Genomic DNA, 20,486 nt, shown 5'->3' with positions numbered 1-20,486 from the left:
TTATAAATACATTAGCAAGATTAGACATTGTTTACTTGTAAGAGGGAGGGGGACAAAAATACACGGGAGTTCCAAACTCCACATCCTGGTTCTTATTTATAAGACACTGCATTATGACTCCAAATCAGAGTTCCAACAGTTGTTTTATTAAAATATTTATCCTGAAACTGAAGAGAGAGAGCATAAAGTCCATTGTTTACCACATGCTGCTTTGTGACCTGTGGGCACAATTCTCTGCTGGTTTGATTCATGAGATCCGGGAAATTGGTGGAGTGAAACCAACTGAAAATGTGGTCCTTACTACCTCACACTGTGTACTTACAGTGCCCTACTTGATACTCAGTTGTGATTAGGCTGTAAGTAGCACACTTATAATTACTGAAAAACCTGGAAGAGTAAACCAGATCTTGAATTTTCTAAAGGAATCCTAGCTCCTCAAAAATGATCACTCAAGACTGCTCTGAGCAGGGATTTCTAAGGCTGTTTTTCTTATTCAGTGATGATCACTGTGTTGCCCCAAACCCTGCCTATTGATATGAAAGGCTCTTCTTGCAACAGACCTGCTCTGGTTCCATTGGGCATGGGATGGGAGGGAGGCAGAATTTCAGGAGTTATGTACTGTTCACTCACCATGGAGTCTAGTTCTGTGGAAGCTTCCTGAAGAGCCGTGGCTCTTGAAGGGAGATGGGGCATGTGCAGCAGGCAATCAACTCCTGCATGTAGGGGAGGGAGCACAAAAACTGTGGGAACTCTTCCAGCCACGAGCCCAATTCATAGCCATACAGCAACTCATTTGGAAAGCAGAATCTCTAATACCCAAGTCATCTACTCAGACTGCGCACTGGAAACAGGTTATGCGTCTACGTACCCATGAAATAGATGTTTTGCTCTTGAAATACACGAGTGACATGTTTCAGTTTCAAAAAGTCAACTTTTTCCCTTCCCATAGTTTTACAAACATTTAAAAACTGACGTGTTCTCTCCCGCCACGTTTTTCCTCACCCAGAAATAGTATGTTAAGGGTTGGACCTATTGCAAATTTAAACAGATTAATAATATATGCTGGATAATCTTTAGTTATAAAAAAGTTATAAACTATCATGGCTGATCAGGATCATCTAATGAACTCTTTTTTAAAAATGGAGTTTTCTTAGAGAGTTGATTCACATCTGTAACTAATTGTATCTGATTTTGTTGCCATTGTCTATACAATTGTTGGAAGGAAGGAAATAATCACAAAACTAGTCAATATTATTATATTTAACAACTGGGTATAATCAACAAACATTTGAAGTGACCAAGTTAACTTTTAGTCAAAACTCATACACAGTAATCAAGAACAAAAATAATTTACTTCATAAAAATAAACTACATCTCAGAGCTTCAGAATATAATTGCAAGTCATTCCAAATGCCCATAAGGCAGAACAGAGAGAATATTTGATACAGATATTATATAAAATGCACAACTTTCTTCAGAATTTATTCTAAACAATTTCACTTACTTTTTTCACTTCCCACTTTTATTCTTAAGCCTGTGTATGTGAAATAGAAATAGACCAACAAATCACTGTTTAAAAATGCCTTTTTCATTTGTTTCTTAACCACGCGTAACAGTTATGAAGTCTACAGGAGAAGGAACAAGTTCTCTTTTGAAAGCAGACCATACAGTAAATCCCTGGAAAAAGCAGTGTATTATCTTTAAATGGGGGGGGGGGCATGTTAAAAGATGAAAATTTAACTATTTTTCTAAAGTAGAGAATGGCAATTTTTGTTGTTCCTCAGGACATGGTTAAGTTATACACGTCCCCAGGAAAACTTTTCTATTTAGAGTCTCACACATGCTGTTAGCTCAGGTAGAGTTTGCTTCTTTCTCCACTCCATCTTCATCATCAACAACCTAAAACCAAAACCCAAACATTGTTTAAGTAATCATTTTCAACTTTGCTTCACTAGGACCACACAAGAGCTCAAGAAAGAGCCATAAGTATAAATGACAACATTTGTTGTTCACACAGTTAATTACATCGAACCCAATCTCAAGAGCTACTTAATTCCCAGAGAAAGCAATGGGAGTAGCAATTGTTCAGTGCCATTATATGATGATGGTCACATGAAAGAGGTGAGCCACTCACTTCAATCAAAATGACATGAGGAGATTTGACTGAAATAAGAAGGTTGTGTAATGCTAAGAAGCAGACCAAGTGGTTACGAAAGCATTAAGAACATTCACTAACACATACCAGATGTTTAATTGGAAAATGTATCTGAAATTGTATTTTTGTGGACACAGACTTATCTTAGTATATAGAGAGCAAAAAATTGTTCCTGGTTAATTATATATATCAGAAGAATGTCCCCAAAACACTAAAATATTGTTCACTGACCAAAAAACCAAAATGTTTTTCCAAAAAAATTTCCAGTTATAAAATCCATCCCATGTTTCTGAGACTAATGCGAAGCAATACATTTGAAACAGAGTCAATAAAAAAGGGAAAACTAAAACTTCATGTGCTGTGTTATTGGAACAAAATAACACTACCAAATTTAGAGTGCACAGTACAAATGCAAGGATGAGGAAAAATAAAAACAGTTGTAACTGCGCAAGGAACAAAATGTGTTGGGCTTTTTGCCCCACTTTATTTGATCTGCCAAGCCATGCTAGAAGAAGGTGGATTCTAGGGATTTAATCTGACTACTCTCCCCATAATTCATTAAAGAAGTTTTCCCATTCAAGGTTGATTTGTGGTCCGAGACCCATGCAGGTTGCAGCTTCTAATAATGGAAGTTTTGCAGGAAGCAGAGGCATTTAACAGCATCCAGTCCCCAAGGAGATGAAGCTTTTCTTTGGTAAATTTAAAAAAAACAAAACCCAGACATAACCTGTTGTAAGTATCAGTAACTCACAATGGCATGGATGTTTCTGGGTAAAATACTGTTATTCCTTTTATATTGCCCTGTATCCATTTGCTTAAAATGCCATATCATCGGACTTGCAAAATTATGTACTTTTAAAAAATTGTGTTTTAAATTACTTGAGCAGAACTCTACATGCCTCTGAGGGGGAAGAGGTCCTGTCCATAAATCAAAAACACACCTTCATGTTCACATACCTGTTCCACGCCTTCTACTTCTGGAATATAGAACTGCAGCATGTTCTGTATCCCATTCTTCAGCGTTATGATAGAACTGGGACAGCTAGTGCATGAACCCTGCAACTTTAACTGTACAATCCCATCTTCAAAGCCTTTATATATGACATCACCTCCATCCTCCTGAACTGTTGGCCTGAGGAAACAGAATATTTATTATAATAGAAATATTGCTGCAGGTAATTTGTGTTCTAAAAATTTGTAAGAGTTCATTTAATGCTTATGTAAGCGTTAGTTCTAGCTCTTTCTTTTTACACTGGTCCAACATGGGCAATGACAGGACAAATGTCTCCTTAGAAAAAAGAACGAGAAGTACTTGTGGCACCTTAGAGACTAACAAATTTATTTGGGCATAAGCTTTCGTGGGCTAATGATAGCTTATGCCCAAATAAATTTGTTAGTTTCTAAGGTGCCACAAGTACTCCTTGTTCTTTTTGCTGATACAGACTAATATGAAGTGTCTCCTTAGAGCACTCCAGGTCAACATTCCCCAACCCTGATCTGAAGGGACCAAAGTTCTTTCTCTGGGGCCATATCTACACTACCACTTATGTCGGCAAAACTTATGTTGCTCAGGGATGTGAAAAACACACCCCTGAGCGATATAAGTGGTAGCATGAGCAGCACTATGCTGGCAGGAGGGCATCTCATACCAAAATAGCTACTGCCACTCACTGGGCGTGGTTTAATTATGTCGAGGGGAGAGCTCTCTCCTGTTGACATAAAGCAGCTACACAAGAGATCTTGCACAGCTGTACCAATGTTACTGTAAGCTCTATGGCAGAGGCAGACAAACTTTTTGGCCTGAGGGCCGCATCAGGTTTCGTAAATTGTATGGAGGGCCAGTTAGGGGAGGCGGTCGTGGCCCAGCAACCACCTCCTATCTGTCCCCCGCCCTGGGACTCCTGCCCCATCCAACCTCCCCTGTTCCCTGACAGCCCTCCAAGACCCTGTGCCCCATCCACACACCCCTTCTCCCTGTCCCTGACTGCTCCTGGAACCCCTGCCCCTGACTGCCCCCTGCCACCCCATCCAACCCCCCCTTCTTCCTGACTGCCTCCCCAGGACCTCTGCCCACATTCAACCCCTTTCCCCACCCCGACTCCGATCCACACCCCTGCCCCCTGACCACCACCCCAAATTCCCCTGTCCTCTATCTACCCCCTCCCCAAACTCCCTGTCCCCTTACCACGCTGCCTGGAGCACCAGTGGCTGGCAGTGCTACAGACGGGCCATGCCCCACCACCATACAGCACAGAGACCAGGTCAGGCTGGGCTCTGCAGCTGCGCTGCCCCAGGAGCTCACAGCCCCACCACCCAGAGCATTGCACTGGGGGCAAAGCGAGTGAGCTGAGGCTGTGAAGGGAGAGGGGGGGCAACAGGGGAGGGGTTGGGGACAAGCCTCCCAGGCCAGGAGCTCGGGGGCCGGGCAGGACGGTCCCATGGGCTGGATGTGGCCTGCGGGCTGTAGTTTGCCCACCTCTGCTCTATAGTGTACACATAGCCTAAGGCCTATTTATTCCTTGGCCAATGAGGAAATGTGCCAACTTTGATGGGTTTTGTGACTGGGAGCTGGCCTGCAATCCCTCCCAACCCCCATCACACAGAACTAAGAATTAGCCATCAGACAGCATCAACTGTTGACAACTCTGACCTGGGCTAGTGACAGAGACAAAGGCTCTACAACTCCCTAGCCATCCATTCCTATACAAAGTTTGAGAATTCCATGATGTGTTCTATTAGTAAAAAAAAATTAGTAGCAAATACTTAGTGAAGGAAGAGAGCAAGAGCCAGTTTTAAGTTCTGAACTAGTATTTTTGCAATTGGCAAGTTAATATGGAAATAGAGAGCTACAAGCTTGTAAAACATTTGTCTGCTTTTTCACAACCAAAAACAACTGAGTAATCACATTTCTTTATATTATACAAGCTATCAAGACAACTAAGTTAAAATTAACTCCCATGATAATCAGCCTTCACTTCCACCCCCACAGCAACATCCGGAAACTTTCCAACAGGCATCAATTTTAATTGTCACCAATTCACCCTCCTCTCTGTACTGTATTAAGGCAGAATCCTCAGTAAGCGGAAGAACTGGAGGACTTTCCTTCCTAAAATTGTCTTCTGTGTATTAGAGCCTGTTACAAACTGAATGTAGTAGTATGGGGAATAATTATGACACATTCTAGAGGGTTCTGAATGCTTGTTGTGCTTTGTATACACAATGTATGGAAGAAAACAAAGTACGTATGGGCCTGATCTGGTTAGTTGATGAGGCACACAGCATCTCACAGGATTGGACCCCAGAGCTATTGACATTTCCCCAATCTAGTCTCCTGTCACAACTAACAAATGACCAACTTTATAAATGCATCCCCATAGCAACATTTTTCCAGATGCCAAACTAAAAAGCGTCATGTTACTTGAACAGAAGCTCTTTATACCAATTTGCCAGAAAAACACTTGAGAACTTCACCCCTGCTGGAATCATTTAGGATCTGGTCACATTTATTAACATCAGCATCAACAACTTGTTCTAAACAAATCACCTTAATTCCTGGAAGTCAACAGACAAAAAAGCATCTGATTGAGAATTCATTCTTCCTTTATTTGACAACAAGATTTTAACATGTTATGGCACAATTCCAGTCTTCCTTTTTTCCCTCCCAGAGTGCAGCCGGCCCGTGTTACCTGACTCAGGCTTGTGGGGCTTGGGCTAAGGGCTGTAAAATTGTGGTGTAGATGTTTGGGCTCAGGCTGGAGCCTGAGCAATCCAGATCCCAGAGCTTGGCGCCAACCTGAACCCAAATGTCTTCACCACAATTTTACAGCCACGTAGCCCAAGCCCCATAAATCCAGATCAGCTGACATGGGCCAGCCACAGGTGTTTAACTGCAGTGTAGACATACTGTCATAAGGTTTCTGATTTCTTTGCTTTTATTTTTGATGTTCTTCAGTATAAACAATGAATGCTCTGTATTTATCACTGGGCTTATACAGAACTCTTGGAAGCTATTCAGTAATGATATTGACACAACAACACAGACTACTGCAAAAGGTCTGTTCAACAGCCTCCTGGCCATCTGAGAAGAAGGACAAACAATTTTAACAGAACTTCTGTGGAATATAAAAGAGGCAACTGTGAATATTAAGGCTAATGTACCATGGGGGATTTAGGCAATCACATAACCCACGACAGCAACGCTTACTTAATGCTGTCTTTCAAATCCTAACTACATACTAGAGGAGCCCAAACTTTCTTCTGATGAGCCACCCCCATGTCCCAGGCACACCTCTCTTTTTCTAAGCAATGAGGGGAGGAGTGCCTGGTGTCACAGTTTCAGGGCAACACAGTGTGTTCCCCACTTGTGATCCGGCAAGGGCAACACTCTAGATTCTTAGCTCCTCAGCCATCACCTCTCTTGGACAGAGCCTGCGTCTCACTCCTTCCTGCCCAGGGGATTAGTAAGGCTGCACAGTTCTCTGCCTACAATGTGATATCTCCAGCAGCCTAAAAGGCCAGCGACTGCACTTGGCTTTCTCTCCAGAGGCTCTGACCAGAGTATTGGCCACAATTATAAGTTGCCACTTAGCGTTTTCTAAGCAAGCACATTTGTTAAGGTGAAAGCATTACAGAGAAAACATGTTAAAACAAGAAAAGAACCTACATTCATGCTAAAAAGCTTACCAGAGGTCACCCCCAACTCCAACCTCAGGCTCCAGTGGATAATTACTCTTTCAAAACCCACAACTTTTTTTTTTCCCTTGTGGTTACAAGTTTGTAACAGTCTCGATTCAGAACCAGAACTAGAACCCAGGTTAGCAGAACAGAACCAGAACCCAGTTCAGCTGTTTCTTTACGCAGCTTAGGCCTTTGATCGCCAGTGTCCGTGAACTGGTACAAGTCATTCCTCAGGTTGCAGTGCCAAAGACTCGCTTTTTGCATAACCAGAGGTGGGGAATTTGCATTAACCTCTCCCGAGGTATCCCCCAGGAAATACACTTCACACTTATTGTCCCCAAAAGTCTATTCCCGTCTAGCACATTTTCAGTATCGTCCTTTGAACTCTCATGCCTCACATCCCATCTCTGTCCTTGAGAGTGACATACCATCCCAATCCACAAATGCTGCTTTTAACACAATGGACCCCACTCAACCTGGTCTCCCAAGGATATGTAGAAGATTGCCATGTGCATCACACCTGGTACCTGCGGGGGGCCAGTTGGAGAGGGAGTACTCACCACACGGCAGTTGAGGAAGCTTTCTGCTCCCTGCCTTGCTCCATTACCCCCACTCAAGGGAAGCAGATGGGCTGAGCTGAAGGGCTGCAAAAGGCTGCACCCCTTGAGTACTGACCTCCCTGCCGGACACAGCCCACTCCTGACCCTGGCACTTCAGCATGACCCTATTCTCTATCCAGCAGGGGAAAGAGACAGCGCTCTTAGCCCTGGGGCTGCGCTGAAAGGCTGGGATCAAGAGGAGGCTCTGTGTGGCTGGGGGAAGGGAGTGCCAGTACTCCTGGAGTGCAGTCTAACTTCCCACTCACAAAACTCCCAACAGTCTCTCCTGCCAGTTGGTGGACACAGCTGCAGCTGTGAGGGAGTAAAATGGGTAAAAAGCCTGGTTAAAGCAGGCAAGACCACCAGTTCAGAGTCCTGTGTGCTTCCGCCTTCCAGACAAAGTCTCCTCCTGACCCCAGCCCCTCAGCCCAGCCCTGTCACGTCCTCTGCCTCCCGCGATAAAACTTGGCATGCCCCAAGGGGATAGTAGGGAGGACAAAGGGGGATGCACCCTACAGTTTGAAAACTTCTATACCCACACCATACATAGATCCATATAATTAGATAAGATTTTTCTCCTCCCCTCTATATCCCTTCCTCACCTTTGAAAGATGAGTTTACTGTCACTATATTTCAGCTGAAAGATACCCCTTATAATTTATTTTTATAAGAGCTTTCAGAATTTTATAGAAATTATAAATAAAAAAGCCCAAATTGGTGCATTTTCTTGAAAAATGCAAATTGATTCTATTCACTTACACCGTATGTAAGAGTGTATGCTCCTGGAATGTGTGATTTGTGAAGAAGCCATCGTCGGAACAAGAGGACTTCTGAAATACATTAGGCATTTCCCCACATCCACATTTCTCTATTTCTTATTTGTTTCTGTTCACTCTGGTAGTCCCAGTTTGGTCATTTAAGAGGGTGGAGCAGCACCTAGGTGCTATACAAGATTAGGGAGAGAGAGACCATTCAGGAATAGTCAGGACATTAGAGGTCTCTGGAAAAATCTGCAGAGAGCAGAAAACTCGCTGTAGGCCCGCCCTCGAAAGAGGGACAAATTATCACAGAGCCAGTGGAAGGGCTGAACGGCTGACCTTCCGGTGCTGAAGAGCCAGTGCTGGGAGGCTGAAAAAGGCTGAGAGCTACGAGCCAACGGAAGTTCTAGTTTGCTGACTTTCAAGTACCAAAGCCGGTGCCACAAGGCTGAAAGGGGAGAGGATTAGGGAGCCAGCAGAGAGGCGAGCCAAAACTGTCCTTCCTGAGCCAAAGAGTGCAAAGGGCAGAGAAGGCTGAGACCAACAGAAGGAGATGCCAGCTGGCTCTTGGAATCAGAGAGCTGGAGCCAGAGAGGGTTGTGCTGGAGAGCAAGGGCATGCTGGGGCTGTATTCAATGTACACCTCTATCTCAATACAATGCTGTCCTCCGGAGCCAAAAAATCTTACCGCATTATAGGTGAAACCGTGCTATATCAAACTTGCTTTGATCCGTGCGCCCCCTCCCGGAGCACTGCTTTACTGCGTTATATCCGAATTCGTGTTATATCGGGTCACATTATATCGAGGTAGAGGTGTATTGCCTGGATTATGGTGTTGGGATTTATGCGCATACGATTTTCTTTTGTAATAAATTAAACCCACAAGGGCTATTTACACTCAAATAATCTTTGGACTACTTTGGAGGACTATGAAGGAGGGAAACTGAGGCAGGTGTGCCTGTCATGCCACAGCTTGCAGCAGAAGGATGCTCCAGGTGGCGCTGCCTTATGACAAGAACTGAAAAACATCTCTTAACTGCTCTAAACACTACATTACTGACTACCAGATTCTAATTTCGAGTGGTGTCAAAACCCAAATATAATTGCTGCAAAAAAAATTTACGGATAAAAGTTGATTGAAGCTCAGATTACTTCTGTGAGTGAATTTCTGAGATATAAATTTGAGATGAGAGAGTTTTACTTTAATGAAATGATAAACGATTTGAAACAACTGAGAACAGCAAAATATGAAAAAAAAGGGAGATGAATACATGAAGGGGGAAAAAATAAGAGTGCTTACCACAAAATCTAAGATCTGTCATGTTATTTTTATTATTATTAGAGATTTAGACTGCAGTAGCACTTAAAGCTATAACCAGGTTGGTCCCAATGAACTCATTTTAAAAAACACACTCTATTGTGGGTTTCAGGATCCTATTGTCTTCTAAAAGCATCTGGGAAAGTGCAGTTTGATTCGAAGGGGTCAGTTTCAGTTCAGTGAGGGATCTGACTGAATCAACACTGTTCAGCACAAAGCTAGTTTTCACAGGGAACCTCGAGGTGCATTTTTCAATTAGAGACAATATGAACAAATGTGGCCTCTCCGTGCACCAAGCTGAAATATGCCACGTTACCCATTTAATTTGTGTAATCCTAAAAATATTTAGAATTGCATCAGTCTGAAATAATTCAAAACATGCCTACTGTGTGACAATGCTTTAAACTAGCAATGTTTAAAGTTACCTTATTCTGGTATCCAGAAGTTCCTTAATCATTAATACAACTTCATCGTCATCTTCTGATGCAGCTTTAGGGGAAAAACACATGCAAAGAAAAATGTTGACAAGGACTTATTATGATTAATAATACTGTGGTAAAATACTTGTAAAAAAATATTCTTTTTCCATGATTAAGTAGTACCAACAATACATCACCACAGGACAATTCTGAGCGCTAAACGCACAGCTTAATCTAAACTGGTGTAATTTACAGTACGTACATGAAACCTTTTCAGATTTTCCTCAATATTCTCTCTTTTACTCACACACAAGCATAACCACAGTTTTTCTCAAAGCACAGAGTAGCAAGAAAAGCCACTAACAGCATGGGACACAGGTCTGTGGGCTAACACAGGCATCCCTGTATTACAACCTACTTCTCCCTCTGGCTCCTCAGCACGTAAGTTACACCAATATAGATTTCCTCAATAGGTATATGTCACCTCTCTTTCTATAGGATCAGCCATGAATCAGATGGCAGGAATTGGGGGTGGATGGCTGGGTGGAGAAATGGAGGATCATCAGGGTTCTGGTATACAATTCTCCTTCTGTCTAGGGTTTATTACAGATATATAAATTGTCTCCAGATTCCTAATAACTGTGAAGTTTATTAGAGTATCAAGACCTACATTAGTTACTTGACTGACCAACTGTCTTAGTAACCTTCATTAAAGCATTTTAAATTTTATTTGAAGGACAAACGGCTACTGTTTCCAGCTACAGGGCTGAAAAGTAGTTATAAAGATGGTTGTTTTTCCTTTTGAAGCATCTTTTCAGTGGAACTGAGACTCATAAACCTCAAAACTCCTAAATTACTTAGCAGAAGTCATTACTTTCAAAATGACACTCCAGGCAGTTCTCTGGATAACATACTGAAAGAACAGCTGACAGCAACAGATGGGCTACCTGGACATCTCAACACAGGCAGCGTTTCCCTCCAGCTCAGTTTAGCAACTCTTCTCTGCATTCTTGTTGTAACACTACTGCAATTTTACAATTAATCCATTAACAGGGGGCATTTCAACACTTCACAAAGGAGAAAAATGATCTTTATAGCAAGCTTATAAAAAGCAGACTCTGTAGCAACCTCCAATATTTTTGTTCACACAGAAACCCAAACACTTAAAATATGTTTCAAACCAAAAAAGGCTAGAACAGCCTTGCCAAATCCTTTGCTGGTGTAAAGTCAGTGCCACTGAAGGTTTGATGTTTTTCTAAAACAACGGTTTTCAACCTTTTTTCATTTGCAGACCCCTAAAAAATGTCAAATGAGGCTGAAGAGCCCATTGGAAATCTTAGACTTAGTCTGTGGACTCCAGGGGTCAGCAGACCACAGACTGAAAACCACTGTTCTAAAAGATCTGCTCTCAGAATTATCTGGGGGAAGTTCTATGGCCTGTGTTATACAGGTCAGACTCGATATTCACAACGGTCCCTTCTGGCCTTGGAATCAATGAGTTTATAAAATTTGGCCTCAGCATTGCACTATCTGAGAATCTGGTCCCATATTCATGGCAACACAACTGCTCTGAACTGTTTGTGTATTATTAGTTTAATTGCATTTTATGCAGATAACTGAATCTTGCGTGTTAATTTTAGCCATCTATACTGTTTCAGTTATTCTCTTCTCACATGTTTTCTGTGGGGCAAGTTCATTTCCCCTGAACATGATCTATCAAACACATCAGCTTAAGAGAAGACTAAGACCATATATAGGCATAAGCCAGTCATGAAGAGTTTCATTTACCTGTATCTGTATGAGGTGCCTCTTTAGTAATTACAGGTAAACCAGAGGCAAAGAAATCCATTATGGTTGCATAAATATCTGGTTTCAGTAAATTCCAATCCAAATCTTCGCTCACCTATAAAAAAAATTAAGAAAACCAAATACAGTGTTTCTGCCTCATTGCAAAGATGAATCTCATTCATGGCCCTTTGTCCATTTTAAAGGCACCTTGCTGGGCATTTAGGCCTGAAATTTAAATGTTATTCAACGTTTTTATCAAATCCAATATGAAATAGAAAAGTTTTCATAAAATTATATTTAAAATATTCAGTAAAGAGGTCTAGCTGTTTGGATTTAAGCGGTTGCCTGCAATGTTTGCAAGCCAACTGCTGTATAAAATATTAGCGTATAAAAATAAACAACATAAGATGAAAAGAAACTAAAATCACAAGTATTCTGCTAAGATTTATTTCTACCAACAAACTGTTTTTGAAGCCTGTTTATGTTTTGGTTGTGTGCTCTATTATTGACATCTCATGTGCTGCCGACTAAATGGCAGAGCAACTATATAGTATTTATGCAGCTATGGATTTATTACACAATACCTCCTGGGTTGGGTGAACTCCTGAGTCCAAGATGAATAAGCTTTGCCACTGGAGGCAAAGAAGGGATTTGGAGGCAATATGTAATGCACTTGCTTGCATTTATGTGCATCACTGTTCTTTGTTGGATAGACTTTCACCATCATGTGTTTGCAATTTTGTTGCTTACTATTATCTAGCCTAAAATGATATGGACCTTTCTACTACTTAATATTTAATGGAACTTCTCTTTTAGCTCAAGTAGTAAAGATCTATTTCTGGAGCAGATGGTTCCAAGCTCTATTTATAATGCCATGTGCATTCTAGATCAGACAACAGTGATGCCTTGATGATCATCCATTTGGATTCCCAAGATCTATTTCTAGCTCAGCCATTAGTTCACTATATATGGCTACAGAAACTTAGTTAACCTAAGTATGCCATAGTAAATATGCACATCTGTAAAATATGAGGCTTCTTTTATTCAAATTTAGAGGAAAGGGACCACAGAAGGGCAAAATGTTATATTAAAAGTTTACTCCGCTGACTTTTAGCATTTTGATTAGAACTGAAAAAGTGCTGAGCACTTACTCAATAATTCATGTCAAGGGAAGCCGTGACATTTGGCGGCTCTGAAAATCAGATTCAAGAGACAATATTCTCAGAAGCCGTAAGTAGAACAACAGTGTGCCTTCACAGCTTTATGGTAATTGTATTTCACTTTGTACAGAGATTATTTTGACGAACTAAATTAAATCCCTGTAGTGAATATTTTGAGGACATTCTAAAGAAAGGTAAGATTTCTAGTATATGCTATGTAAGCCAGGGAAGGATCTGTCAGGAGTCTGTTCCTTTCACCTCTCCCTGTAGAATGGGCAAGCATCAGCTCATATTGAGACCATTAGAACCTCTTTTCCGCTTACCTTTGTGACTGTGATGAAGTCTGGCCCAAAGAAGACACTTTTAACTCCTTCAATCCTGAACAACTGCCTGCAAAAGAAAGTTAACCACAAAAAACCACTAAATTAAAAGTTTCTATCAATCATGTTCCACTGTATTTCTTGCTTTCCTACAAGAATACATTTCTAGAGGAGAATCATCACTACGAAAATAAAACCATTAAAGGAGATTGGCAAAAGGTTCTTCTATAGTTTAAGTGCTTCCATTTTTTATCTATGGCAATGGAATTCTGCAGCTTGTCGTAAATAGAAAACATCATATCATGGAGTGCAATACTGAATATACAGCATGTTACTTTTTCCTGTTAAGAATGAAAGAGCTAATGCTCATGTCTCTTGCTCCTGTTTGAAGCCAAGAGGGTAGGTATTCTTTATCCATAAAACTACTGGATCAGCGTCAAGAATGACAAACACACACACACACACCTCCCAACATTCCTGGTATGCAACTGTGGAAGGACAGGGATTCTTCTTTAGAATAGTAGATTAGGTTGCTGAAAACTTTTAAATATAATCTCTTTTATTAAAAGCTGTTCTGAATTTTGTTCCTTCCATAGAGACTCCCCCAAAATGAACTGAACTAGGACTCTGGCGACACTTGCTATACAGTGAAATAACTTTTCAGTGAAAAGTAGCCCACAATGTTTTAACAGGCCAGCTTAATGTGTAAGGCATCTTCAAATCTTTATTCATTGTTATGGTATGTGAGTGATGCCGTGGTGATGTTGGTGAATTTGAAGTTGCAGTTACTCGGAAAGCAAGGACACCAAAGTTTATAAAAATATCCGTTTCACTTAATTTTGCTACCTTCAGTTGCTTCGTGCAATTAAAACACTATTAAAATTCTAAAATTAAATATTCAGAGATCTGAGCTTGATACTTCATTTCTCACTACCTCGGTATACCGTATGTAAACAATCATCACACAAATTCAGACCAATACACTAAAACTTTAGAACCAGACAAGAAACAAGAACACACTTTGATTACAAACTATTCTAACTATAAAATAATAGAATAAGAGATTTAAAGGCAATCTCAACAAATGCTCAGTTTTGTTTGTGTGGCCACAGGAGTCAGTGATTTCAAATCTATACAATCTTAATACCTAGACCACAGGTTAAATGACGTCTGTTGTCACCCACAGGGATATGATAAAGAATATCTAGAATAAACAGAAGTTAAATCTGGCATTTTCATACAAAACACTGTAAGTAACCCTAATCTTAAAAACAGAGACAGAATACATTTACAGTAGTATAAATAGCTGAAAAATAGACTCTCTTAAAGGGGAAATCTATACAACTCGAGATGCACAAATCAGATACTTTACCACAGGTTATGTATGGCAAAGAGGAACTTTCCTACACATGTAACAATTTTTTAAATGTTAAAAATGTAGCTGTGCATGTTGTGTGTGTGTTTTAAATATCACCACACTCTAATTTGCTTGATGGACTAACGGTCCCAAAATTTTACTTAAAAAAATATTTTGGAGTTATACGTGCACTCCAAATCATCTAAAGCTAGCATAGCTGATATTATTTCTTTGGAAGATTTATATTCTCATGCCAAAACAAATGGGCATCCCAATTACAAAGCATGAAAACTAAGATTTTAATGGTTTTGCAGTAAACACTTTAACTGTGCCGGTAGGCAGGGCAGCATTAAACACAGAATCACAAGATGTGAGTATTCCTTGTACTTCCTAAGCATGTACTGTTTTTGGTTTCCTATACAGAAGTTCATTTTCAGACATTTTGCAACAAAATCATTTTCCTCCAGTTATTTGTATTCTGCAATCTAATATAATTTGGCTTATACACATCTCGGTATTTCAGCACTCTGCTAATGGGATCTTGGGTTGTAAACAATCTCTACTGGATGCACGAAAATACCTTTCACGCTGCATCTGGTGTTCTAGACATATGGGCATTCATATTACCTTTGAATTAAAGAACTTTAATTGAAAAATTCCTGTTTGGTTACCAATCTCCTATAGCATTTTGGAAATATTATAGCAATATACTGGATAACACTACGTTTCCTGGACAGAGGGCTGCATTAAGCTGCTTTCACTTGTGTGCAGTATTTCCATCACGTATAAGAACAAATTAAACTATGATCTTGGGAAGGTGACACTATGGCATTTCCATATCTCACCCTCCCACTGCAGCCTCTCCACCCACATACACAGCAGGTATAAGGAGCATTATTTTCAGAGGCTGCTATTGATGCAATGGCAGATACCAGAAGCAGTGTTCACACCCACTTTCCCCAGGAAGCAAGTTTGCAACAATTCTCCAATGCATCTCATCACCATCAGCAGGCAAAAGACTCCTATGACTCCTTCCCATCCCAATCCCCACTTTCAGACAGACCTTTAATGGTGTCCCAGCCCTTTTTTACCCAATGAAAATATAGCAAAGTATTAGATGGAAAATAAACTGTAGTAATGATTCATAGTCCAAGTGGATTGAAATGTATTAGTCCAAGTAAGTTTCACTATGGATATTCCAGATCTATGGCACTGAGGACCTTTGCAAAAGATTATACATGAATAAGACTAGAAAAAAGGGTTCATTACAAACTTAATTTTAATTTTTCCCCTGTAGTGTTTCTAACACACCCATATTTTAAAGGAAGAAAAACCCAATGGCTTCGAAGCTAATGTTAAAAGTTATTAACTGTGCCAAAATTAGTAAATTGTTTCATTACACTGTGAGTTGGCATGATCTTAATGTGACTACAAGCAAAAGAACTATTCACCTGAGTAAAGTTTTGCAGGATCCAGAACACAGGTATGAACAACAGCATATTTCCTTTTCAGGAATAATGAATGTTACCATGATTGGATTCAGAACAATGAAATAGAAGACCAGGAACTTAGTTATCACACTGACATGCACAGTATAAAAATCTTGATAGCCAAAGTAATCTCTCTAGGCATTCAATCTACTTTATGAGAAAAAGCAGGATCCACAATGGAAATGCAGCAAATCCATTCTTTAACATTCAGCTGCATTGATGATGACACTTGTATATACATGTGTTTCAGTAACTAACACAGATAGTCCCTTGAACAAAGTATGTAATGTTTGAACACACCTCGCTAAAGGTGAGCAAAATGCTGCAGCTGGTGTAGAGAAATCCATGGTCCTCGACTCCAGTACTTGTCTTCCTGGAATAAACTTCAAACTATTTGGATTTGGAGTGTCCTGAGTCTGAATAAACATGCATCTTACTGAAAAGAGAAAGAAGGAAATAAAAGTTCAAAAAAGAGAAGTGGCTCATATAAGGAATAACAGAGATCCTGTTTATTTAGCCAGGCAAGGTTTTGTTTGCACAACACAGATTTATTAAAAACAGAGGACTGTGGAACACTGAAATTTACCAAGCATGGCTCAATGAGTTCCATCAAAGTACCCATATTAACATGAAGATCAACAAATTCACTCACTAAATTTAAGACACAGATGAAAAGCTTAATGAAACCCTATCCCAGCTAGTTTTAATCTCAACTTTATTCCCTGAGCAACTTGCTGCTCACATTCTCTGTGTTTATCTGAACAGAGCTAACACTCTCCCCATCCTTTTTCAGAGGCTCTCTTTTTAACATCCACACTAAGATAAGATTTGTGCCCCTTCTCTTTTCTTTTCAGGTTGCTATTCCATGCTCACCACTTTGGTACTTGAACACTATGTGGGGTCTCCACTTACTTTGTTCTTTTGTGCTGTTTGTCCCGGGGTTGTGAGTGAGGGTTGCTGAGAATGGCCAGGACCAAGCAGACTGCCCGTAAATCCACCGGTGGCAAAGCCCCCCCGTAAGCAGCTGGCCACTAAAGCTACCCGGAGGAGCGCTCCTGCAACCGGGGGAGTTAAGAAGCCTCATCGTTACCGGCCCAGCACTGCTGCCCTGCGAGAGATCTGTCACTACCAGAAATCCACTGAGCTGCTCATCCGCAAGCTGCCCTTCCAGCACCCGGTGTGTGAAATTGCCCAGGACTTCAAGACCGACTTGTGCTTCTAGAGCTCAGCCGTTATGGCCCTGCAAGAAGCCAGCAAAGCCTACTTGGTGGGGCTCTTTCAGGATACCAACCTGTGTGCTATTCACGCTAAGAGAGTCACTATCATGCCCAAGGACATCCAGTTAGCCTGGCATATCCGAGGTGAGAGCGCTTAAAAGCTTGCTTACACCCACCAGCTTTTGGCAACTACAAAACTATTACCAAAGATCCACCATCATCATCCTCCTGTTGAGAACATTCCAAATGTAGGACTTGGGCAGATGGACTAACGCTCTCTTGTAGATATTCTAATGTTAAGATCTTTTTGTTCCTTTTCCAGCATTATCAAAAAGGAAAAAGTATCACAGAAAATAACTGTAAAAAATGAACACACAGCCTGGTAAGGAGTGTTTGTGACATTTTGGTGTGGACAAGAAATTGCAGTAATCTGGAAACCTGCATAGCTGTTCAGAGCAAGCACTGAATTATTTGTAATCACCCAAACTATCTTATCTGAATGGACAGCTCAATCAGTTTAACTAAGCTGGCTCTGATATCATGCTCATTGACTTTTAGCAAACATTTCGTATTAACAGTTGATATTAAAATCATTTATAAAAGCTGGTAAAAATATAACCAACATTTATGAAAAAAGTATTTAGTTGTTTACTCAGATAATATTAGTTGAATGGGATTCTGTTGGACTGGCCAAACCTTAATAAAAAGAAATAGTATATTCTTTTACTCAAAAATATCGAAGTGCTTTGCAAACATTATTTAAGATTCACAATGGAGCTGTGCAGTTGGTATTACAATAATCATTTTACAGACTGGAAATGTGAGGTACAGGGAGGTTAAAGGACACGTGATGTCACACACAAAGTAAATGTCAGAGTTGGATATAGAACCCTACCTCCTTATTCTCTACATTAACCACTAGATCACTCTCCTGTCCCTTCACTGCCATATTTCATTGCATGATTAGGATTCTCAAAACAGCACATCACCTTCAGCAAAGGGACACTGATTTTTTTAAATTAGAAAACCCTAGAAATACTTATAAATTCTGAGTACATAATATTTGGGAAGCAAGCTTATTTAACTTCTGAAACACATGGCTTAGAGAAAATTATTTGTTGTTTTTTTTTTAAAGCAACAAAAAAAGAGCTGAAGCTTTCACTTCCTAAGCAGCAATTTTGATCACGACTCCTAGTATTAGATGACAAATCAGGCTATTTATAAATCGCCAAATTTCCTCTGCAGGTGTCTGTCATGACAACAACTCATTTGTCTTTAACCCACACAAACACCACACACGCAAGCTCTTAAGTTTTGAGAGAAAGAATACAAGAATTAGCACGGAGACGCTCAGTGCTAACATGCCAGAAATAGTCCTGACTTAGCAACTAACAGACATTCTCTGTTCTGTCACAGAACTCCATCTACAAGGGCTAGAAACATCTTCCTGATTAGATGAGGGTGGCTATTGTACCCAGGATCTTCTGAAGTTAAGAAAACAAATTATTTTCAAAAACCAATGTTTCTTTCTCATTAGCCAAACTGGAACTCTTTGTGTATACTGTGAATAACTAAGCTTATCATCATCTACAGTTTTTGTAAGTAGCATCAAGCACACAGAATAAACATATTGCTTCTTTCAATTATCTGACCAGTATACCATGTACTTTCTTCTGTTTGATCATTTAATGTGAAAAATAAAGACAGAAAAAAGACAATTTTAAGGACATTTCTAGATCAGTATGCAGCTGACTACAACCCTCAGAGTCAGTCAACTGCTTGATTAAATCCGAATTTCAAAAAAATTCAGTTCTGAGTTGGGTAGGTCTGAGGCCCTCTGGAATCTGCATCAAAAAGCATTTGCTGCAGTGGGCACTGAGACATTCATTTAAATAATATTTCCACTTGTGGTTGGTTCTATACAACAGGCACCTGCATAATTAAAAATGTATATATATACACATCTCTTTCTTCACAGCATGGCAGAGTTGTTCAATCCACCAGGCAGCTGCAGAAGCTGATCTGCAATTTTCAGCAGCACAAAAGGCAACTGAATCTTTTTTTTTTTTTTTTTGTTGCTGAGCACAGAGTTGTACAAAATATTGTAGGCACAGATATAGTAAATTGGAGTTCCAATCTTCACGTTTTCAGATTACATTTGCAGATAATATTAATTGTGCCTGGTGCGTGGGAATTTTAGTGTTAGTGAAAGGTGCTGGATTGACAGACCTGGCTATTGAAGTCATCTGTCCACACACACATACAATATTTGCAGTGACAGTTCAAACCTCTCTGGGTTGTCCTTCCAATGTTCCACAGATCTGTGCAAAAGAAGGAGCCCTCTCTATCTTCATGATCCAATCACCCTTAGCCTCTCTCCTGAAACTGCTTAATGGTTAGTGCCAATTATGTTGAACGTGTATTACAAACCCTTTTCTGTGACAAAACTAACTTTATACAGATCACTGAAGAGACATAAGAAACTAAAATTTTTTATCATTAACAAAGACTGGCTCTGAACCAGAAATCCAAAGCTGAAAATTTATATATGTTACTACAATCCCATGAGCTGCCTAACTACAAGTTTTAGCAGCTGAAGTGCTTTTCAGACAAACTAATGTAAGAAATTAATTTCTAGGTTAATATTAAAAACTGCAAAATAGTAATTTCAGTCCATTTTAATTTCTCAGTGCCTTAATATGGTGTTAGGCAAATTAAAAAAGAACTGGGCAACACGCCTAACAAATTGACAGATAGGAAGAGTAAAATTACTTCAAGACTCAAATCTACCTAACACCTACAATTAATCAGACAACTCAAAATTAAAACAAAGCTTTCAAATTTCTGCCCCAAAGATGGCCAGAGACGTACAGAAGGATATACTGAGGAGCAGACTGCTCCTGATCATAGAATCATAGGGACCTCAGGAAATCATCTAGTCCAACCCCCTGCTCAAAGCAGGACCAATCCCCAGATTGTCTCAGATCCCTAAATGGCCTCCTCACAACCCTGGGTTTAGCAGGCCAATGCTCAAACCACTGAGCTATCCCTCCCTCCCTCTGTAGAACTGATAAACGAAATTGTTTTTAATTGTTCACTTTATTAATGTAAGTTCTGTTCACCATTCACTACACTTGCCTGCATTGTAACTTCTGTTCACTGTTTAATTTTGTATTTCATATGACTTGGCATTGTGCCTCTCTCATACAACTTTGTATTAGAAAATTG

At 40.1% G+C, this 20,486-nt stretch overlaps 1 protein-coding gene and 1 pseudogene across 1 annotated transcript in view; one reads left to right on the top strand and one right to left on the bottom strand.

Annotated features, from left to right (window-relative positions):
* Window positions 1–1,333: 1,333 nt before the first annotated feature.
* Window positions 1,334–20,486, bottom strand: part of NFU1 (NFU1 iron-sulfur cluster scaffold) — a 23,011-nt gene continuing 3,858 nt past the window's right edge. Inside the window, exons 3-8 of the mRNA XM_032786576.2 lie at window positions 16,342–16,477; window positions 13,198–13,264; window positions 11,715–11,829; window positions 9,933–9,996; window positions 3,113–3,287; window positions 1,334–1,899 (exon numbers count right to left, since the gene is read on the bottom strand). Coding sequence (XP_032642467.1) covers window positions 1,852–1,899; window positions 3,113–3,287; window positions 9,933–9,996; window positions 11,715–11,829; window positions 13,198–13,264; window positions 16,342–16,477 — 605 coding nt within the window. The 3' untranslated portion in view covers window positions 1,334–1,851. The remainder of the gene's footprint in view (window positions 1,900–3,112; window positions 3,288–9,932; window positions 9,997–11,714; window positions 11,830–13,197; window positions 13,265–16,341; window positions 16,478–20,486) is intronic.
* On the top strand, window positions 16,937–17,500 carry LOC116828401 (histone H3-like; annotated as a pseudogene).

Source organism: Chelonoidis abingdonii, chromosome 2 (assembly GCF_003597395.2).
Source record: "Chelonoidis abingdonii isolate Lonesome George chromosome 2, CheloAbing_2.0, whole genome shotgun sequence".
Taxonomy (NCBI): Eukaryota; Metazoa; Chordata; order Testudines; family Testudinidae; genus Chelonoidis; species Chelonoidis abingdonii.
The sequence above is the reverse complement of the archived record's forward strand: the minus strand, read 5'-3'. Positions and strand labels throughout refer to the sequence as shown.